At 50.5% G+C, this 21,600-nt stretch overlaps 9 protein-coding genes across 9 annotated transcripts; 6 read left to right on the forward strand and 3 right to left on the reverse strand.

Moving 5' to 3' along the window:
* Positions 1 to 719: 719 nt before the first annotated feature.
* Positions 720 to 1,400, reverse strand: N7519_004282 (GNAT family N-acetyltransferase; the record flags this gene model as incomplete). The annotated part of the gene is made up of 2 exons (XM_057291058.1): positions 720 to 1,176; positions 1,249 to 1,400. The coding sequence occupies 2 exons, from the start codon at positions 1,398 to 1,400 to the stop codon at positions 720 to 722; spliced, it is 609 nt and encodes a 202-aa protein (XP_057152260.1).
* Positions 1,401 to 2,046: 646 nt separating this feature from the next.
* N7519_004283 (uncharacterized protein) lies at positions 2,047 to 2,298 on the reverse strand (the record flags this gene model as incomplete). Its single annotated transcript, XM_057291059.1, has 1 exon — positions 2,047 to 2,298. The coding sequence occupies one exon, from the start codon at positions 2,296 to 2,298 to the stop codon at positions 2,047 to 2,049; it is 252 nt and encodes an 83-aa protein (XP_057152261.1).
* Positions 2,299 to 2,610: 312 nt separating this feature from the next.
* Positions 2,611 to 2,898, forward strand: N7519_004284 (Cytochrome P450; the record flags this gene model as incomplete). The annotated part of the gene is made up of 2 exons (XM_057291060.1): positions 2,611 to 2,754; positions 2,794 to 2,898. 2 exons carry the CDS (start codon positions 2,611 to 2,613, stop codon positions 2,896 to 2,898), a joined length of 249 nt encoding a protein of 82 aa, XP_057152262.1.
* A 3,540-nt stretch (positions 2,899 to 6,438) lies between these two features.
* Positions 6,439 to 8,294, forward strand: N7519_004285 (uncharacterized protein; the record flags this gene model as incomplete). The annotated part of the gene is made up of 3 exons (XM_057291061.1): positions 6,439 to 6,686; positions 6,752 to 6,950; positions 7,005 to 8,294. The coding sequence occupies 3 exons, from the start codon at positions 6,439 to 6,441 to the stop codon at positions 8,292 to 8,294; spliced, it is 1,737 nt and encodes a 578-aa protein (XP_057152263.1).
* Positions 8,295 to 9,382: 1,088 nt separating this feature from the next.
* On the forward strand, positions 9,383 to 10,186 carry N7519_004286 (Major facilitator superfamily domain general substrate transporter; the record flags this gene model as incomplete). Its single annotated transcript, XM_057291062.1, has 2 exons — positions 9,383 to 9,620; positions 9,870 to 10,186. 2 exons carry the CDS (start codon positions 9,383 to 9,385, stop codon positions 10,184 to 10,186), a joined length of 555 nt encoding a protein of 184 aa, XP_057152264.1.
* A 1,697-nt stretch (positions 10,187 to 11,883) lies between these two features.
* cpcA (amino acid starvation-responsive transcription factor GCN4) lies at positions 11,884 to 13,349 on the forward strand (the record flags this gene model as incomplete). The annotated part of the gene is made up of 3 exons (XM_057291063.1): positions 11,884 to 11,887; positions 11,941 to 12,579; positions 12,637 to 13,349. 3 exons carry the CDS (start codon positions 11,884 to 11,886, stop codon positions 13,347 to 13,349), a joined length of 1,356 nt encoding a protein of 451 aa, XP_057152265.1.
* Positions 13,350 to 14,538: 1,189 nt separating this feature from the next.
* Positions 14,539 to 16,344, reverse strand: N7519_004288 (asparagine synthetase domain-containing protein; the record flags this gene model as incomplete). The annotated part of the gene is given in 2 exon segments (XM_057291064.1): positions 14,539 to 14,774; positions 14,790 to 16,344. 2 exon segments carry the CDS (start codon positions 16,342 to 16,344, stop codon positions 14,539 to 14,541), a joined length of 1,791 nt encoding a protein of 596 aa, XP_057152266.1.
* Positions 16,345 to 16,940: 596 nt separating this feature from the next.
* On the forward strand, positions 16,941 to 19,413 carry N7519_004289 (guanine nucleotide exchange factor VPS9; the record flags this gene model as incomplete). The annotated part of the gene is made up of 4 exons (XM_057291065.1): positions 16,941 to 18,276; positions 18,340 to 18,593; positions 18,645 to 19,300; positions 19,368 to 19,413. The coding sequence occupies 4 exons, from the start codon at positions 16,941 to 16,943 to the stop codon at positions 19,411 to 19,413; spliced, it is 2,292 nt and encodes a 763-aa protein (XP_057152267.1).
* Positions 19,414 to 19,928: 515 nt separating this feature from the next.
* On the forward strand, positions 19,929 to 21,481 carry N7519_004290 (putative toxin biosynthesis protein; the record flags this gene model as incomplete). The annotated part of the gene is made up of 5 exons (XM_057291066.1): positions 19,929 to 20,120; positions 20,236 to 20,374; positions 20,428 to 20,536; positions 20,589 to 20,599; positions 20,643 to 21,481. 5 exons carry the CDS (start codon positions 19,929 to 19,931, stop codon positions 21,479 to 21,481), a joined length of 1,290 nt encoding a protein of 429 aa, XP_057152268.1.
* Positions 21,482 to 21,600: the final 119 nt, after the last annotated feature.

Genomic DNA, 21,600 nt, shown 5'->3' on the forward strand with positions numbered 1-21,600 from the left:
TGGGTGCCCACAATCTGAGTTGTTGCTGCCCTAAGGCGAACATTGTTTACGAGACCGTTGCAAAATTCCGCCTGTGATATACCATGGATGACAATTTCCCGCAAGGGCTTCATCGCGCGCATTAATTTGATATCGAGACTAGGCCTTCTGTCATATCTCATCACCGCATCTGTTAAATCCCTGTGTAAAGTTCAGTTTCCGAGATCCTAACTTCACAAGGACGGCTGCGTTTATTGACTCACATCGTTACGTTGGAGGTCTGACACTGATTGGCAATTGTTGATGTAGAGGTGTAGATGTGTGCTGTAGAGGATGTCCATAAGGACTGGGGAATTGATGAAGGATGAAGAAAGAAGTTCTCTTTCATGGTTATATACATCAAAGAGAGATTGCACAGCAGGTTTTCAGTTGTCGTTTGCTATTGAACACTATACTGTCACTATACTCAAGATACAAGCGAGGTTTCAAGAGCATCATTGATTGTCAGTCTCAGGTCTCCATGGCCACCTGTTCCTGTCAAACAGTTGCAAATTCATCTATTAGATATTCTAATGGAGCACTGGGCATTTCGTTTCCTGGCATAGCTCAAATTCCCCGACTGTTATGTCTTCCATGGTGACCGAGGACACAGCAAGATAGATGGGGTTAAGCGGCAAATTTCTATCACCAGACCCCGAGCGTTAAGATACCACTGGGTGAGTTAATACTTCTCCACCATACTATCCGGTAGGCTTTTCCAACTCAAAAAGTGCAACCGCATCGCCCTCCATCGACTGCTCTTGGTACATCCTAAACCCAGTCCTCTGCAGCACCTTCACGCTACCAATATTCGCTCTATTGCACGCCGCAAACAGTTTCTCCCTTTTTAGATCCGGTACAGTCCCATTGAACCCCATTCGATCAAGTTTCCACCACGCATCTACAATACCAGCAACTGCCTCGGTGGCATAGCCCTTGCCCCAAAAGTCAGGATGGATATTATATCCCACTGACGGGGCTGGGCTAAGAGCATTGATCCCTGCTCCTCCGATAACCCTCTCTGACGCATCCTCGGAGCGGATGATGGCGAAGAAGAACATCCGCCCAACAGCACCTGACGCATCCGGCGTCGTGAATGTCTTCTTGGTAATGATGGCCTCGGACTCCGACATGTCTTTGTGCGGCACTTTGGGCCAGCTATAGATGTTCATAGGTCAGTGTCTATCCCAGGATATCGTGGTAGTTGTTGCTCTTGGGGTATAATCTTACAGCCAGTTCGCCACGTCTTGTCGTCGGCGGATCTCGAAGATGGCCGCGGCGTCAGCCACCGTCAGTGGTCGTAGGTACAGGCGACTTGTGTGGATAGGTTCCAAATCGGCCGGAATGATCACAGATGTAGATTGGCTGGGGAAAAAGCTCATTTCAACGGAATATGTGATGTTCTTGAGCCCAGGTTTCGTGTTGTATATCGAAACACAATCAGATATATATCTCGGAATTCCTTCATCGGCTTTCTTGAATTTAATTCCACACTAACTCTACCACGGAAAACAGTTATATAGTCGTGTAATGTACCTGACCATTGCCAGAATTTCGCGTCGAAGTAATCAGTTATATTTTGTGTGAGTCATGATTTCAGAGTGCTACTCCCCGGCTTATATCCGGACAACAACAATATCCATGGACCTCATATCAGTGATATATGCAACACTATAGTAAGGACGCAGAACAACAGGATAGCCAATGCTTGTTTGAATAGGACTCGCAGCTATATCTACATACGAGTTCGAGCACCACGCCGAGATAACGCATCCCCTAGTGCTTTTGAAGCTCCAGTGCAGTGTCGCATCACCAAGTCGGGAGCTTGCAAATACAAGACAATTATTTGGGAACTGATGATAATTTACACCCATAAAACATCGTGGTAGGAAGGAAAAAGAGAAACCCAAGTATCCTCGTAACGCCATCGTCGTTGGTAGACACCAGCTCCCGTCGACTGGACCTCTCGACGGTAGTCGACGAGCACGCAGAAACGGAGATGTTCAGCGGTCTATCATCAGCCTTGACTTAAGCACCGCCATCCCTCTTCGCATATTCCTCCTCCATCCGCTCCTCGTACAGGCGATCGGCCTCCTCCTTGGTCAGAGCGCGACCACCATCAGCATTCTGCGACGCACTAGCTGAGTTGCCAGGCGCGGTCCCGAAATAGCTGTTGTTGTTCGTCTGGTCGGAGGAGGTGTGTGTAGCTGAGCTGGGAGGTTGCGTGCAGTTGGCGTCGCTTTGTTGCTTGTCAAAGAGGTGGGCGGTGGGGACAGGCATCTTGGTTGAGGGTGAAGTTTCGGTCGCGGGTGCAGCAATGGCTTTGAGAGGAGTAGGTTGCACAGGGGAATTATGGTAAACTAGAATTCGATCTGTTGAGAGATTGACTTTAGTAGGATGCAATGGCTGGTTTTATGCTGGTACGAGTTGGCCTGGGGCTTCGTCGCCACACATGTGGCGAAGCGATTGAGTCAGACGTCATGTCAACAAAACGGAGCCGGGATGTGAGAATCCAGCGGTCGATGACTGACAGCAGGGGACACTGAGCACTGAAGCACCGTAGAATGAACTAGAAGTGAACGTGTTCTCATTATGGACAGCGGACAGCCGTTGATGCGCGTCTGGAGGTACGCGTCCATGAGACAGAGGACTCAACTACCTGACTCTCTCTTCTATTATATGGACGAGGCACTAGACTATCAAGGGCAAGGTTACGAGTACGGAACATGGATGAACGTGAATAGCTACAGCTTACTAGGACTTTATTGACTACAGGATAAATCTCTTCTCCAACCTCGAGCCAATGGCTCAAAACTTGATGAAAAGAAAGAGTTCCACGAATGGAGAGTGCCAAAGAATACGCCTGTCAATGACCCGTAAAGAACCATTGAACAGACTGTTCCGCCACGCTGTGCAATGCAGGGACCAGTCTGTGGTGAGCCGCCTTGTTGATCGCAGTCACCCAAACAAGGTAAGTATGAAGAAGAAAGAAAAAGAAGAGGAAGAGCCGGGGGAGAAGGGAGTATTTATGCAAAATTTTAAAGGCGGTGGCAAATTCTGGAGGCTGGCACGTCCGCCGATTGGCCAATAAGCGAGGTCACGTGATAGTACCAAGACCCATCCAGACATGTGATATGACTCATCTACCGCCCTCTCTTTTTTTTGGTGACCTGTCAGGACTCTACGGAGTCGTATGTGCATGTCCCTTTACGGAGTACAACGTACAGGACACAGGTACCATGCATTCATTCCTTGGGTTCTAAGTGCTTGCGCCAGAGTGAAAATGGAATCTTGAGCCAACACACAGACCGCGGTGATGAATCAATAATTGAAACATCCTTGTTCGAGACTCGACGCCTCAAAAACAAGCCAGACTCCATACCCGAGCTTGTGTGGATCCTCCCCTATTCCACAACTTTGTATTGTGGCTCTCACCTCCCGTACCCAAAAAGCCCGAGACGTTTGAATCACAATTTGATTCGGATACTGTCCGTCGGAAGTATACCTTTGTTCAGTGTTCTACAAGATTAAATCGGGTGAGAAACCCACAGTTAATATCAAGCTAATATTAAGCAAACGCCCATCCTCATCAAAGTGTGCCATGGTTTAAGTCGATCTAGTGGACGCTAGACTTGTCGGGGGGCATCGGAGAGCTTCGATGGACGGGAAATCTGTCCTCTGTGTACACCGCAGGTCGAGTTGGTGCTTGGCGCGGAGTATCAAGATTAATTTCCTCCGTAACGCGCTCGGGAGATATGTTCTGTTCTCGAAAGCAAAGAAAGTGGAGCTAACTGTAGTCCTGTTGCTGTGGCACTGTGTTTTAGTTTCTTTTTTTCTCCTGCTCAAAACGTATAGTTATCTGCATCATGTACAGTACACATAATGTACTCCGTAGTCAGATGGAGCAACATGCACCCGAAAAAGCGGGAAAGAATCCGTAGGCGCTTGGGTCCGCTACGCATGGCACTTGCATGGTGTCAAAATTCAGTCCACACAGCAACAAGACAGAAGGAAAGATCGACATGTCCAACTTGGAACAATGATGTGATCGTCGATGGTCGGTAAATTCCAACCATTCATAGCATGCGGTAGGAGCAGGGTTGAGACCTTGGGACTCCCGACCGCAAAAAAAGGGCGAGCACGGCAGGGTTGGGGAACATGAATGGCCCTTCGTAGCGCTGGAGACCCTAACGGGTGCAACAAGGGGGCTTATGATAGGGTGGATTCCACCCCGTGTGGCTATCATTACTGGAAATGCTTCGGCCACATTCTGGCAGTCAGTGTCGGGACCTCATGGTGCTTGTCCTGATGCTAGTTGTAGATCAGAATCATACCACGTACTTTTGTACACCCAGGGATATAAAAGGGTGACTATGCCATAGTATCGGGAAAAAGCGCTGTGTACCAAGGTACTTCCCGTTCTCAGGGCCTAGAGACACTATCCTGTCGATGAACCGTGGAAATGAATCAAATAAAGCGCTTTGATTCACCTCCGGGTTCGTAGTAGGGCTGGCTAGCCCCCTATTCGCCAAGACTTGAAACTAGAATGCATAGTCCGGTGGGGACCGCGTACTCCGTACTTTCTTGATCATATTTATCACTGATAATTCTAGAAGAAAAGCAGCGGAGTATATTGCAAAAGGCGACAGAAAAGGGGCTTAATTAGGGGCATTATTCTCCAAGCCTGTGGACCTTGTCTCCAGTCTCAAAGATGTTCTTCGCAATACCGTACCCAGGACGGAGTACTCCGTTGTATACTTCGTCTTCCGGTGGATTGGAAGTATGATGAGACGATTGTCGTAAGGAATGATGCACACATTACGGAGGACTTAAAAAGGCGACACTCTGTAAATGTGCTGGGATTGGCTAGACGAACACATCATGGGATCCTTCCCGCAGCGTGGTAAAGAGAGTTGATACGCCGATAGGGATGTACATCAAAGTCAGAGCCAAGAAGGAGGGGTTGTGTCACTGCTGGTTGGTTGTCCACGAGGATTTTCACGCCACTCCATCATAGAGTTGATATCAGGTCATGGGATCTGAGTAAAGATTGCACCAGGAAGTCGTGATGGCCAACCATTCTGCGGAACGTAAAGATAGGTGATAAGTGCATGGCTCTGTAGCCAATACCTTGCTTAAGCTATGTGAATGAATGCGGCAAAAGCCCATATCTACTACGTACTGGGCTGATCATCATGAAGGAAGCAAAATGACGGGCTGGTGGTGGGGGCGGTTGGAGTACAGGGATGCCCCTCCAAAGGGTTATTCTAGTACCGATATGGCCCTTCCGAGGGGGAGTTGCAAGTTTGGATCGAGTTCTCGACTATGTTGTATGCGGAGTAATACAAAAGAACCATCGAAGGGCTTAGTTGATTTGACAATGAATGGATTATTTGAGTAATTCGGACGGCAGACCCCCCTGAACTGTGTAACGGGAAAGTTGAAAGTGCTATGAGCGCCAACGGTGTGGCGGTCCACCGAACAATCGTAGAATCTCCTTAGGGGCCAGGAAGTATGGATTGGTGCACGTATAATTTTTTGGATAGTCTGATGACCTGATGCCTGAGATAACCCCGCTATGACGATATGATGGCAATTTTCTTTTTGGTACGGAGTGTACAATATACAATATAGAATAGAATGTACATGAAACAAAAAGAATGAAAGACATATATTGTCAAATCGGTAACAGGATCCGAACTGCACGGATTAATTAGGGACTCAACGGGGCCGTTAATTCAAGCTGCATGGCCGATCATAGCTCGGGCATGTGGTGTGATGGTTTCATACAGTTAAAAGCCAAAATTTGCAGAGTTTTCTTTCTCCTATTTCCTGATGTTTAGGAACTAAATCCAGTTAGGTCATGTCTAGCGCCATGCTAGACAAAGAAGTTCGTGTTATCCCGTGGACCTCAGGACGGGAGTAGATTGACCTACGTTCCACCAGGACTACAAAGTTAGTTGCAAACCATATTCCAGGTTACATATTAAATTTGACATGCTAAGATATTGAATAAAGCAGGAGGAATAGTTGAAACAAGTGTAATAATAATAGAAAATAATATGAAATAATAGGGGAAAAAATAGAACTGAAAAAAACAGTGAAAAAAAAGGAAAAAAACAATTAACCCCTGAAGTGCCATTACCTAATCTCCCTGTGGGTCCACGGGTCCACTGAGCTCTGGGCTCCCTGCAGGTCCTTTCCTTTTCTGGGCAGACGCCATCAACAACCCTCTGACTCTTTTTTTCCCTTTTCCTCTCCTCTCTTCCTTTCTTCCTCCCACAAAGCAAAATACCCATCGTGATACCCGAGCTATTGTGCTCTAATTTCTTTTGCTTTTCTTTTTGAGATACCCTATACCCCTAACACGCCTTTTATTCTACGAAGCTCAGCTTCTTTAATACCTTTATTATTTTAATCATGTCTGAGGTCCAGAAGACTGTTGAGGAGACCCCCGCGGTCGTCCCTGCCGAGACTACTGCTGAGACCCCTGTTGAGACTCCTGCTGCCACCGAGGCTGCCACTGAAGCTCCCAAGGAGACCACTGAGGCCGCCGAGCCCACTGCCACTCCCGCCGTTGAGACCACCGAGGCTGCTGAGCCCGCCAAGGAGGAGGTGAAGCCCGCTACTGAGGGCGTTCTGGGATACAAGGCTCCTGGTCTGGTCAAGTAAGCTCCGACTGTGACCACAAATGCGATACAGAGACTAACGGTTATTCTTTGCTTTTTTTCAGGGGCTTCCGTTTCGCCAAGCGCTTCTTCTACTTCAACGAGGAGGCTGTTGAGAGCAAGCAGCTCTCCGTCTTCCACCAGAACGAGAAGGCCGCTGTTGCCAACCCCACTGCCGCTTGGGCTAGCCAAACCGGCAAGGGTCTGCTCTTCTTCACCAAGCGCGCTGAGGATAAGGCCACCCCCGCTGGCATTTTCAACCTCGTAAGTCCTTCGACGACTGTGTCGCGACGTAGCAAACACTAACATGTGCAATAGGCCGATGTCTCTGACGTGACCAAGGAGGGCACTAGCGAGTTCCTCTTCAAGGTTGCTGGCCAGAAGCACACCTTCCAGGCCTCCAGCGCTGCCGAGCGTGACAGCTGGGTTGTCGCCATCGAGGCTCAGGCCACCGAAGCTAAGGCCGAGAAGGAGACCATCACCTCCAGCGAGGGTTACAAGGCTGAGCTCGAGAAGCTCGCCAAGCCTGCCGTTGCCGTTGCCGCCGCCAAGAAGCCCGAGGAGAAGAAGGCTGAGGACAAGAAGGAGGAGACCCCTGCTGCTGAGGAGACCAAGGCCGCTGAGGAGGAGCCCAAGGAAGAGAAGAAGGAGGAGAAGAAGGAGGAGAAGAAGGAGGAGAAGAAGGAGGAGAAGGCCGCCGCCAAGAGCCGTTCTCAGTCCCGCAAGCGTACCAGCATCTTCGGTACCCTTCTAGGCAAGAAGGACGCTGAGGAGAAGAAGCCCGAGGAGAAGAAGGAGGACAAGGAGGAGACTCCCGCTGCTGAGGAGGCCAAGGCCGCTGAGCCTACTGCTGAGTCCTCTGCTGAGGCTCCTGCCCCCGTTGCGGCTGAGACCACTGAGACCGCTGCTGCTCCCACTAAGGCTGCCGAGCCCACTGCCGAGACCTCTGCTGAGACTACCGAAGCCGTCAAGGAGGAGGCTAAGGATGACAAGAAGGCCGAGAAGAAGGCCAAGCGTGCTTCTATCTTCGGTAACTTCTTCCAGAAGGTCGCCAGCCCCTCCCAGGAGAAGTCCGAGAAGGAGGCTACCGCTCCCGCTGCCGAGGAGACTCCCGTCGCCAGCACCGCTCCTCAGCTCGAGAACCCCGTCGAGGAGGCCGCTGTCAAGCCCATCGAGGCCGAGGCTGTCACTGCCCCCGCTGACGCCGTGGAGACCCCTGCTGCTGAGACTCCTGCCGCTGAGGCTGTCTCCACCCCCAAGGAGAAGCGCCGCACCTCGTTCTTCGGCAACCTTGGCATGAAGAAGGAGAAGAAGGCTGACTCTGACAACGAGGTCACCGATGGCGAGGCCAAGGAGACCAAGGCCAAGAAGCTCGGTGGTCTTTTCCGCAAGCCCAGCAAGGCTGTTAAGCTCGACAAGGAGGAGGTTGCTGCCGCTCAGACCGAGGCCAAGGCTGACGCCGCGGAGGAGGCTCCTGCCGTCCCTGCCAAGGAGACTTCCACTGAGGCCCCCGCTGTCGTTGAGGAGGCTCCCAAGGCCACCGAGACCACTGAGGAGTCCAAGAACGTCAACGTTGCCGCCGCCACCCCTGTTCAGGCTGCCGCATGAAGTGCGACTGGGAGACCTATCGTGGAGTTTGAGCGGTGGTGGGACTTGTCCTACCCACCGCCCGCCCGCGATATCCCTGACGGTCTAATTGAGTCCGGAAGGTGAAAATTTGATACCACTTCGCTCTAATTGTTTTGCTTTACCCTCGCCACTGTCGTTGTTCTCAGTACCCCTGACTCCCCTATTCTTGGGTCTGGACCTGAGATGGCGACAATGAGATACCCGCTGTCGCTTTTTGTTCCCTTGATCTCTATTTCTCTAAAATAATACCATCGGCGCCAACGACGCCAGCAGCCGTTTGGACTGCGGTCCATTCCTTTACGACCTGCGGCCCGCGCCTGTAACTCTATTCGGGACGCGACTATGTGTTACGTGGTGTGTCGTCCGACTAGATTGATACCACTCTGCCGTTTTTCTTTTTTTGGTTTCTTGCTTTTGTGTTTGATACCCTGTGGGGAGGATGGGTGCTCATTTTGCTTGTTGCTTGAGCTTTGGATATAGTCTGTTGACTTGTTTCTTCCTGCAACCCAAATTGACCCTCTAATGTTGTCTACCGTTATTGTCCCGAACGGCTGGTTTATATTCCGCCAGTGGAGGTGGCACACCTTGCGATAGGTAATACTTAATAGAATCTCTCAGTTTTTGCTTTACATATGTGCCTATTGTGTGTAGTGTAAGTAGTCTTTAACTCGATCAATAGCTTGGACGGTGTCAAGATGAGCAAGCGAGAATCCTTGTACGAGGCGCTCAAGGTACTAATTTCTACCAGTTGGCCGCGAAGCACATGCTCGGAATTGGCCCTCCACGTCTTGTATGATATTGCGGAGCTTCCTCTTCTACTCGTCTCTTCCCATATGCCTATTCTCGACATTCCCGTACGATGGTGGCTACAACCACGACGTAGGTCCTTCGAGCACGAAATGTTCATCGTGTTGCCAACCTGCAGCAACAGTAACAGCAACAGCAAAACCAACCGCCACCTACGGAGCCTCGGAACGAACCATTGACCATCCCAATATCGAATATATCCCAGACCCAGAGCCCAACTATCCAACAGCCACCACCTTTTGGTTCACCATCATCGCACTATGTGGTATTCTATCCTCGGACGGCTAGACGCCAACACCGTCGCTACAACCGTACCGAGCATTATTAACCGTTTCCACACTGCCGCCGACGTGGGATATGGTACTCATCTGCATTTCGACTCTGGGCCTGCGCGTTCCAATTTGGACTCGCGTAGCTGTATAAGCCCTTTCTTAAACACGACCATCTTCCTAACAACCATTGCTATATTCCTGGGCTTCATCTTCACGACGTCCATAGGTACGCTGACTCGATGACGAACACCTTGTACTTTCCACCATACTATCCATACCATCAAGTCGTCTGATGCCGGGTATGACTGCCCAATTGGTGGCTATAACTTTCTTCAAGATACCGGCACCACCATGTTCGGCTACTGCGCCCCCCCCCCCTTCATGATCTTCACCTCCGTATCATGCCAATTGTCGCGGGCTTGATGACAATATACAATCTCCACACATGCCTAACCAAGATCATCCTCTACTCCAGGTTCCTGGGCTTTAGTGGAGGCACCGGGTTCCAAGCGCTCTGTCCAAGCGGCTGTTCAGACAACGTTGGGTTCGGCAGATATCAACCTTAAAATTGGGGTCACCTTGTCTGGGCAGCATACGGGCTTGCCGGCTTTTATCGCTATTGGGCAGGTTGTATTGACGAACAAGTTGTTATCAAGTTCGGCAGATGTTGTACCAGGCTTGACACCTACGTCTATTGAGCAGCACACACTTGGCGATATCAAGAATGGGCTCCCTATCCAGCGCTGGTATGGGGTCTTGGGTAGTATTGATCGGAGCTCGACCCATACTTGATGCCTTCCTGTCGTGTTGGCTTGCATGACGATGGTGGGAAAGTCTTTTGATCGAATGGCGGTTAAGCAGAAGCAGTCGTGAAGTATGGGCGGCACGGAAGGAGCACTCAGAGACTGCCTTTCACACTGCCCAGATGAATGCATCACATTCGTCCGCGCTATACAAGTCGTACATACATAGTCACAGTAGGCCATGTTCATTCCTACGTATTCTAGGAAAGCCCCACCCAGGGAAAATCGGGTCCATATAGTTTGCATATGTATATGCAAGCAATACTCGTAGTTGAAGATCTAGCGACCCATCGCGATGCGTTGGCAGTCTGGGGTGCATTTTGCTTGAATGATTGCCATGTCAAATAGCCTCATTTTATGAAACCGCCATTCCACTAGGCATGGTCTACAGGCACCGTGATATTTGGCCTCTCACGCGAGCTCATATCGCGGTTACCTAGGTTTAACGTTTTGCGATATGATGCTATATTGATTGTAAGAGGATCAACAAAATTCTAGACTTGAATTTTAACTGTTATGCTAGGCAACCTTGGGATAATGAGGACATTTCTAGTCCATCACACATGTCTGCAAGGTGTCCTCATAGCGGGCACCTATTTCGGCGAAGCCTCGGTCTTTGGAAGATACGTCGGGATTATGAAAACCCACAAAGAAAAAAAGAAAAAAAAAAAATTCAATTAATTGGGTCTGGACGGACTGTTCCGTAGTCCGGACTCCGCGTTGGGAGTCTAAGAACTTGAATACGAATACTCCCGTAAACGATATTACAATATCCTGAGGGATTTTTTTTCTGAAACCGAGTAATATAGATAAGAAACACTGGTTTACCACGGATTTATGGCTCTTTAATAACATTGCATATTCAACCTACAACACTCAACCTAGGAAATATTTTCACCTGAAAGACCAGAAAAGGACAAACGTTAAAAAGTCAATTTCACGCCCTTCGGCAGGACTAAGAAAATACGAGTGTCTTATAGGATGTTGGCCATGGACTCAGCCCACCGCGGGGACACAATTGGGAAATGATCGGTGGATCCTTTTTCCTCATCCTCATGGAGAAAGGCTGTACCTCCCCGAAGCTGACACGTAGGAACCTTGGAATTGTCTTGGTTCCTGGATGGAATTGATTTCCTCAAGAAGACTTGGTACCGTTTTACATATGGTTCAAGAGGTTTTAGGAATAAGAAAAGAAAGAAACCGAGAAAAAAAAGGTGACAGGAAAAATTAAATTAAAAAACCAAAAATGCAGGATGCCTGGATATTCCCGGAGGGATAGGAATCTGATCAATTATTGGTCAATTTGGAAAGAAGCGGAGAGGATGGTGGAGACCGGTACTTGAAAGATACTTGGACTCTGTAGGCAAATGCAGGCGAATATGCGGGTACCATCCAATGTACTGCGGGCTCGATGGATGCCTGTCAAATGTAACCAATCAGGACCATGGAGCACACTGTGACTCACACCCCGTGACTTTCAGGACTAAGCCCCGTGCGGCTCCGGAGTCCCGATTGGTTAGCGCCAGGGCACACAGTCCTTAAGAAGTGCCTGAGTTCCCCCTCCCCGTTTGCCTGATTTTTCTTCCTTATACTGTTCTTCTTCATACACACAACCCATTATATTCTATACATAAACCGCCACATTGCTATTAGACCAGAACTATACTCAACTTCACTATCGCCAAAATGGGTGCCCAATAAGCTCCCCGTCTTTGAACAGCCAGTCTTTCTCAACTGAGACAGACATTATTTCTTCAAGAACCAACCCTTCTTCTATCTCCTCTCTTCCCCCTTCAGAGCCTCCTTTTGGACCTCTGAACTTCAGCATCGCATCGCGTAGCTCGAGTTCTCCTAACAACTTTACCCCGATCGACTTAACGTCGTTCACCACGGATTACCACCAGCAACCATGGCTTCCCTCACCCCCACCTCCACAGCCCTTGGCTTCCAATCAGAACAACAACAACAGCAACAACAACAACAGTGCACTCGAGGACTTTGTGCTCTATCCTCCAGCAACACCACACCCGCAGCCCCGCTCGCGTGTGCCCGTGAATCCAACCCATAGACCTTCTGCACTTCAGCCATTCCTGGCGCAGAATAATCCTCGACGACACTCCTTCAGTCTGCAGTTGCAACGACATCTCCAGCAGCAGTACTCTGGCTCACCTGTCCAAGACCCCAGAGTGACCCAGCTTGCCCGGTCCCCCTCTTATTGGTCCCGTCCCACGTTCACGCACAACCGTTCCAACACGGCTTCTGTGCCTTCCAATTCTCCAAACACCAACCGCCCTCCCATCCCACTTTTCAACGGTCAACAAAACCACAAAAACAACACGCAAACGTACAGACGTGTCATGTCCACTCCCAACTTCATGGAAGGTAATTTATCATACACTTCACCATATCCTAGTGAATACATTGCTAACCCCATGCAAGCTCACGAGGTTGATCTGTTCGGTCTCCCCTCTGCCGACTTCCCTGCTGGTATGGATTCCGCTCTCTCGTTCAACGATCTCGGGCTGGCCAACGACTTCTCCTCTGAAGGTCCTCCTGGCACTATCTCGCCCAAGGATCTGATGATGGATGCGTCTGTTCCTCCCTCCGGCACTTTCACCGACTTGAGCACTCCCTCGTTTGAATCGCCCGGCAACTTCAGCCAGAACACCTCGCCCATGTTTTCCGACATGGATATTGCCGGCCACGAAGAATGGCCCTCCCTCTTTGATCACTCGTCCGATCCACTAAACGCCTTTGACCTCGCTACTTTGGATGTCGCAGCTGCCTTCCCTACTGAAGAGAAGCAGAAGCCAGCCATGCCAATTCCCATGTCTCCTGTCTCTCCTCGCGTAAAGCGATCGGTGGTATCGTCGCCTGTTCCCGCCTCCGGTGCAGTCAAGCACTCCAGCGTCTCAGGTGTCAATCCGCGAGCGCGCAAGAATCTGTCGCCCATTGAGTTCGATCCCAATGATCCTGTTGCTGCGAAACGCGCTCGTAACACCGAGGCGGCGCGTAAGTCGCGTGCCAAGAAGATGGAACGCCAGTTCACTTCGGAGCGACGCATCGAGGATCTCCAAAAGATCATCGCTGAGCGCGACGCGGAGATTGCCAAGCTCAAGGCTCAGCTCCAGATTCAAAACACCTACCAGTAATGGTGGAGCTTTCATCCCATCTTGGTCATTCCGTCCTAATTTTTGAGACATTGGTCTTTGGCTTATGGCCCACTTGGTGATTCTGACGATTCTAACGATTGGACATTTAGTCTATGTTTTTGTTTTCCCTTTTTGACCCTCTTGGGTATTGTGGTAGGCGCGGGTGATGGGTAAAGCCTAGCCCTGACGTCTCACCGAGATCAGATCGCGATTTGGTTCGTTTCGTCTGATTCTCTTAAAAGTTTTGAGACATGTTCCTCAGTCAATGTTTCTTTTCCTTTTGATCTGTGTTTCTTACTTTTGTTTCCCTGCTCTGCTGCTTCAAGCTCCTTACTTGGTTTTTGAATGTTTTAGGCCGGTTCTGATCGTCTCCCTTTTGGGATTGACTCGTGGCTATCTTAATGTGGAATTTGCTTTTGTTCAATTATATTCTCTATCTTGATTCTACTTGGAAACTGGGATCTAGTAGCTTACCTCGTAAAGAGAAAGTGTAGTCCATGGTCCTCCCTAGTACGAAGCTCCTTCCGATTACTCCGTATCCCGCGATGATCTATCTGCATGTCCCTCATGGCGAAAGTGAAAATGTATAATCTAACCCAGCTCAGACTTGCCTTTTAACGCCTCATAAACACACCCCGATCCCTCCAACCATCCTTCATCTCATACCATCCACACTCACAACCTAACGCGCTTCCAAAATCCCCTCCCTGTACCCAAAAGCCAAACAGCACTCCATTCCTCCCTTAGAACGCGCCTCGACCGCTTCCTTTCAGCATGAGCCACGCGCCGTCCAAGGACTGCTGTTGCTCTATGAATGAACGAAAGAGGGCAAGAGACACTAGGAGAGATGGGGCGTTTGGGATTCTGGCGCGCAGGGGGCGAGATTTGAGTAGATAGGTGTGCTTGTGGATGTTGTGTGTATTGAAATAAAGGTATGATTGTTGGGTGAGGTGGAGGTTTCGGAAGTATCTGTTTCCATGTTCTGTCATCATAGCTGGTGGTGCAGGGAGAGAGGAAGTCAGAATAGAGGGAGAAAATGGAAAGGAAGAAGAGGAATCTATAATGGAGAAAAAGAAAGAGTAGATGGATGGATGTGTAGGAAGATGCATGGGGATACGCATCGCATGCGCAAACACCAAAGACTCAAAATCATGTAGCAGAAATCCATCCGCCACAAGCCTAGTCTGTCTCAGCTCAAAGCATCCGTACCTCTCGATCTCCCCGTCTCCATCTTAGCCGTCCTCGCGCCAAACTGAATAGCCCTCTTCTTCTCACGGGACACCCTCACCAACCCCAGCCGCAGAGCAACGAGCCGCAGCGCCAACTTCTCACAATCAATACCAGCCGTAGCGTCGATCTCCGGAAGTCCGAACCCGCACTTCTCCCACACAGGAGCCCGCAGCACCCAAGCCACGAATTCCTCGTCTCAGAAGGGGAAACGCGTCTCGCGGCCCCAGTGCGAGAGGACGCGGTCGTCGCGGCCGAGATTGCGCGAACCGAGCCGACTGACATCGAGGTCGATCTCGGCGATCAGCTCTTTGAATCCGCCTCGGTTGAAGGCGACGCTGTGGCGGCCGTAGCCGGCGAAGAGCTCGTCGGCGCCCAGTCCGGAGAGGAGGACGCGCGAGGTGGTTGTGTAAGTGGGTGACGGGGTGTCCGGGGTTGGGAGTTGGGCTGAGGGATCTGTTTGGGCTGTGCCTTGGCCGCGGGATGCGAAGTACAAGGCGCATGCGATGGACATGTCCATTTCGGTGTTGTGGGGTCTCATTAGGCGCTTGACTTGGTCGCGGTGTGCGAGGGTTTCTGTGTAGGGGATATCGATGGCGATGAAGCGCCATGTCCGGCCTGGACAGGTTGTTTGGAGTTCGATGTGCGCGGCCCGCCCGGTTATTCGGTCTGGGCAGTTTTCGTATATGGAGAGGGGTGGCGAGGAGGGAGATTTTTGTTGGTTGGCTTTTGCGGCTGCTGCCACTCGGGGGTTTTCGAATGCTACGTTGAGGAGGTCGATTGGTTCCTCCAGGGGGAGGATGTCGTGGGCGAGTCTGGCGAGAAGTGTGCAGTCTAAACCGCCGGAGAAGAGAACGGCTGTTTTGGCGGTCTCGCCTGCAATGTAGCCTGGAGGCTCAGGGATGTTCTGTATTCTCAACTCAAGTGATTGACGCAGCTTTGACTCGAGCTGCTCGACGAATGCTGAGTCTGTTGTCAATGCAGGAGGCTGCTCTGTTGGTAGTGATGTGTTCATGGGTGGAATTGATTTTCTCTTTGGTCTCTCGTCAGTTGCTGCTCCCGCGGTAATATATAAAGGACGTACAATGTGATCAGCTGGCGTTGAAGCAGCAGAGCTCCATGGCAAGGTCTCGATTTGGCACAACTCTCTGGGAGATAAAGAAGGATCTTGATAGCGAGCTAAGTCAATCGTACAAACACCCTCGGTGCCCACTTCCTTGAAGCAATTCACCGATGCACTGTCGCAGATGCTGCAGATCTTCAAATTCCCATCTTCATCGAATCCTCCGAGGAGAGATCGCCTCCCAAGACAATCTCTGCTGTAGAAGAGCCTTGAGTTGACTGCATCATAGAAGACAAAGGCAAATGGCCCAGAGAGACTTGCAATAGCTTCAGCCATTCTTTCAACAGAATCCTTCTGATCACTATCCACTGCCTGTAAAAATAAGTTGAAAACACGTTCTGTATCATTGCCTTGGACACGTTCCCCAGCAACCTTCCAGGCTTCTCCGTTCCAGCAGAGCACAGACTGGGTTGTGGGGTCTACGAGTGGCTGTGTGTACACATGATCACCCCTCAATGAAAGCACTGTGGATGTGAAGGTGAGATAATAGGAAAGGGACGGAGACACTCCATCCTGTGCGTTGATATCTTTTTGCACCGTATGCGTTCTGTAGCTGTCTGGTCCTCGCTTTTGGAGCAGAGAGCAGGTCTCCTGTGTTGATTCTGTGGGCTTTGATGAGCTCAGCGAAAAGAAAATCCCACACATGGCGGAGAAGCAGGGTGGGAGTGTTGTTTATTCTGAGATGGCTAGCTTGGTAGCTTTTTTGATATATTGTTGCCTGAGGCAAACAGCATTAGTCATGTTTGTAGATCCGACCCGTGACCTGGGCATCCATGAAGTCCATCACCAGCAGATGCATTCACAACGGATTGTTAGATGTTGAAACCGTAGATAACTTCTTCTTAGGGCCTTTATTTCTCTATAGTGAGTTTGACTTTGGAATCAGTAAAAGAAGAAGGGCACCATGCAACTATGACTGTACAAAGGTTGAGCATTTGTTAGAATTACACGTTGGTAGTAAATCGATCTCTTTTGTTGATTGACCAATCCATAGTGTTTTATTCATTGATATTTTCTTCTGTTAATCCACATGTGCATATGTGCAGTCTTCTCAAATTAAAGAGAGAAACCACCTACGGAGTAGGTAGGCCTCGACGTACATAGCCCGAATCGAGAAGCGGACTACCTCGGTTCAATGATGATCCGCACATCAACATGAGGAGCCGCATGAGCATACTCGGAGCCTTGATGAACCCCTGAATCTATCCTTTTACTCCAGGCGCATATGATTAATATAGCTTATGTCGGCCACAGAATCCCCGTCCTCTCCGGGCCCCGAGACGAGAGACGTCTCCCATGTCCATGAAGACACTGGAACGCCGGCCGCTCCAACCGATCTCCTAGCTCAAACACAGGACGATCTTGCGAAACCGGACATCAGTCAAACAGTCCAAATGAGTGCACAAGACACAACAGAGCCACACGCTGCGGCTGCTCTCGCCGATCCCGCCACGATGGACTCATCGACAGCTACCCAACCATCACAGGCTGAGCAACAACAACTTGCGGGGCAGATGGAAGGACTATCGGTCTCGGGAAATGCGACACCCAATCTGCCATCCAGCGCAAACACTCCTCCGCCCCCTCCGCCCCAGAAAGACGATGTCTACCTCAACCTGAATGCAAGCTCTACGACCACTGCGCCAACACTGCCACCCATCGATACAACCCGGACCCCCAGCCCCGAGAAAGAGCTCCCAGATGTGCCTAGTGATAGTGACCCGGACTCTAAACGAGGTGGTCAGGTCGAAGGACCTAGGGATGATAATGCCTCCCAGCCGGAGATTCAAAGTATTATGGGACAATTCCAGGACCCCGCGCGAAGCACCGATCAAAAAGTGATCATGTCTCCCCGGCTCGAGCTTGCTGAGCAATTCCGAGGCGGTCCAACTTATTTTCCACCGCGCAAATCCAGTTTGGACCATGCGCCTTCCACCGAGTCTGCGAATTCTCCGGTCGCTACATCACCGGAGAAACAGCCTGTATCCCAACGTCCTCACAAGCCCGAATCGCCGGTATCAAACCGGCGAGCGTCCACCTCAACGGTCCCACCAATGCCGGAACCAGAGGCTGAGCAACCATTTGATTTCCACCGCTTCCTAGAACAGCTGCGTCACCGCACCGCCGACCCCGTCGCCAAGTTTTTGCGGTCGTTCCTCACGGAGTTTGGCAAGAAGCAATGGATGGTACACGAGCAAGTGAAGATTATTAGCGATTTCCTGACGTTTATCACAAATAAGATGGCCATGTGCGAGATCTGGCGAGACGTATCGGATAGTGAATTCGATAATGCCAAGGAAGGCATGGAGAAACTTGTTATGAATCGTCTATATTCGCAGACTTTTGCACCAGCTATTCCAGCTCCGCCAACAATACCCAGAAGTGCAAGTCGGAGCCGGCGGAGGGAGTTAGAAAGGCTCCATGGGCCGTGGCGACGTGGCCAGCATCAGGAGGACATTGAGCGAGACGATATTCTGGCACAGAAGATTCGCATTTACAGCTGGGTCAACGAAACGCATCTGGATATCCCGACTGTGAGCGGCGGTGGACGCCGTTTCTTGAATTTGGCACAGCAAGGTATGTATTATGGGCCATTTGGGGAGTTTTCCAAGTTTCTCACCTTCTGACTTTGCTTGACAGAAATATCAAAAATCAATGGCTACCGTGCTCCCAGAGATAAGGTCATTTGCATTTTGAACTGCTGCAAAGTCATCTTTGGTCTATTAAAGAATTCCAAAAAGGCCGACACATCTGCCGACTCTTTTATCCCCCTCCTGATCTATGTGGTTTTGCATGCAAACCCTGACCATCTTGTTTCTAACATCCAATACATCCTTCGATTCCGCAACCAGGATAAACTTGGCGGTGAAGCAGGGTATTACATCTCATCGTTGGTAGGTTGGACTTCCATACTGCTCTAGATATCAAAAGCTGACCTCTTTTAGTCTGGAGCCATCCAATTCATCGAGACCCTGGACCGCACAAGTCTAACCGTCAGCGACGAGGACTTTGAACGTAACGTCGAAGCTGCCGTGTCCGCTATTGCAGAACAAAACCGCGAATCCGAAACCTTCGAAGAGAAGCCCTCCACCCAACCCCCTTCATCTCAGCCCCAGGCCGGACCAAGCCGCAAAGAAACTATCCAATCCAGTGACGACGACACCTCCGCCCCAGTCGCGGGACTACTACGCACAATCCAAAAACCTCTCTCCACTATCGGCCGCATCTTCTCGGACGAGCCAGATTCAGGTCCTGTCACTTCTCAAGAACACCCCCAGCCTGTCCCGACGCCCCAACCCGTTGTTGCTCCACCCCGTCTCACCCCGAACGTCTACCAGCCTCCTCGTGCAAGCAGCGAGGACGGCCGCCGCTCAGGCGATGAGCGCGCCCGCTCCGCCCACGGTAGGGGAACCGCGAAGAAGAATCTAACCCGCGTACTCGACGCTCAGGACGCCGCCGCACGTCAGGCCAGTGCTGAAGATGCGGAGGCGCGCCGTATACAACGTGCTGAACATAATAATGTCGTCGAGACACTTTCGAACATGTTTCCCAACCTAGACCGGGATCTTATTGATGACGTCGTTAAGATGAAAGAGGGGAGGTGAGTACTTTCTATCCTTGCAGATGTTTGATTGTTATATTGGGTTTTGATTAACTGTTTCTCGCAGGGTTGGCCTAGCTGTCGATGCTTGTCTTGCTCTCAGTGCAGAGTAGTATATAGAATAATGTAGCATCTTTGCTTGTTCGGGAATATCATGTCAGGAACAGTCCTAGCGGCAGTGCTGTCTCTCTTGTCTTTGACTTATAATCAAATAAACTCCAGGGTGTATTCTCCTATGAGAAGATAGTGTATAGCCTCCGTCCAGCAGAGGGCTGGGTATAATAGCTTATAGCTTTTGGATATGCGATCTATGCCGGCTAAATTACGCTACATGGCATCCAAATCAACCAGAACTATCAATTATTGTAGCTGCAAGACCCAAATACCAATTTAATAGGAAATAAAATATTTATATTCACCTATGAGCTGTTATGGAAGGGATAGTCATCGGCAGTTGAACAAGAGGCGAATGCCTCAAACCCCAAAAGATCCTCGGCTCATTTCCCCGCAAAACCGCGGTCTCTCGGAGTTTTACTATAACTCATTCTCCTTTACGGAGTACATCCTTATAATAATTTCCGAGGAATAAATACAATCTCTTCTCCTGAAAGGGGCAACATTGCACACCATGTCGTCCCCCTTCCGCATCGTTGAGCATATCGTGCCCACGCAGCACATTAGGGAATATCCTGGAGCCACGGCCAACGACCAAGAAGAGCCCTTACATCTGGCTGTGAAACAATATATTCCACTGGATAACCCCAATCCACAACCAGGCGATATTACTATCCTTGGAGCCCACGCGAATGGTTTCCCCAAGGTATGAGATGCAAAGTGCCGAGGTCCAGAGCCGCCAGACCCGCTTTCGGAGCTGCGCGCATTGCGATATGGCCTTCGAGACATAGAATCAGCCATGTACTGATCATATCTCACAGGAACTATATGAACCACTTTGGGAGGAAATCTACGCTCGATCTAAGCAGAATGGGATGCGCATTCGCAGTATCTGGATGGCCGACGTGGCGCAAGAAGGCCAAAGCAGCGTGATCAATGAAGATTCCCTAGGAAATGATCGTATGTGATATGGATGTCTATGAGAAGTAACTACGATGCTAACCTAATTACAGCCAGCTGGTTCGACCACCCCCGAGATCTCCTCCACCTAATCAATGTCAAGCGGGCTGAGATGCCCCGGCCTATCGTTGGCATCGGGCATAGCATGGGAGGCGCCCATCTGTAAGATTCAACAACCAGAACATCCACGCAGCAGCTGGCTAATACAACATAGCACACAACTGTGTCTAATGCACCCCCCGACTCATCCACACACTAATCCTCCTAGACCCAGTGATCCAGCGTCAAACAACCCAACTAGACAGTCTCAGCCTCCAAAAGAACAAGCGCGAGATCGCCAAAACAACCCAACTATCAACCCACCGGCGCGATATCTGGCCCTCGCGCCAAGCCGCCGCAGAAGGCTTCCGCCGCAGTCCCTTCTACCAATCCTGGGACCCACGAGTGTTATCCCGCTGGATCGAACACGGTCTGCGCGACCTCCCAACAGCCATCCACCCTCTAGACCCCAATACGAAAATAGACAAAACAACCGGGCCCCCAGTAACCCTCCGAACCCCACTGCACCAAGAAGTGTTCACCTTCTCGCGGCCAAACTACACCAACATCCCGAACAGCAACAAGCCCGTCAACCGCGTCACACACCCAGATCTAGACGCAACCCATCAAGACAGCTACCCCTTCTACCGGCCCGAGCCTGCCCGTATCTTCTCCCAGCTCCCGTTCCTGCGCCCCAGCGTGCTGTACATCTTCGCCGGCAAGTCGGATATGTGTCTCCCCGCTATGCGCGCCGATAAACTCGCCAACACGGGCACCGGTCTGGGTGGTAGTGGTGGTGTTGCTGCGGGCCGGGTGCGTGATGTCTTCCTCGAGGATTTTGGTCATCTACTTGCTCAGGAGGCTGTGAATGAGTGTGCTGATGCGGCGGTTTCTTGGCTTGCGCCGGAGATCCGTCGCTGGCGTGCGGAGGAGGAGAGTTTCCGCGCGGTCTGGAGTCAGAAGTCGAAGATTGAGAAGGTTACTGTTGATGCGGAGTGGTTGAAGAATGTTCCTGCGCCGGCGCGAAGGCCGAAGAAGGCGGTGCAGAATGGGGAGTCGAAGCTGTAAGTGGTTGGTTTGTATAGCTGTCTGGGTTTTGTGGCTCCTTCATTCGTAGCGTTGGGCGTAAGTATAGAGACCATGGATACTCTGCTTTGGCTAGTTATTCTAGCACATGTGAATATGGA

Source organism: Penicillium mononematosum (assembly GCF_028829835.1).
Source record: "Penicillium mononematosum strain IBT 11891 chromosome Unknown utg000002l:1.0-8112719.0:1.0-8118358.0, whole genome shotgun sequence".
Lineage (NCBI taxonomy): Eukaryota > Fungi > Ascomycota > Eurotiomycetes > Eurotiales > Aspergillaceae > Penicillium > Penicillium mononematosum.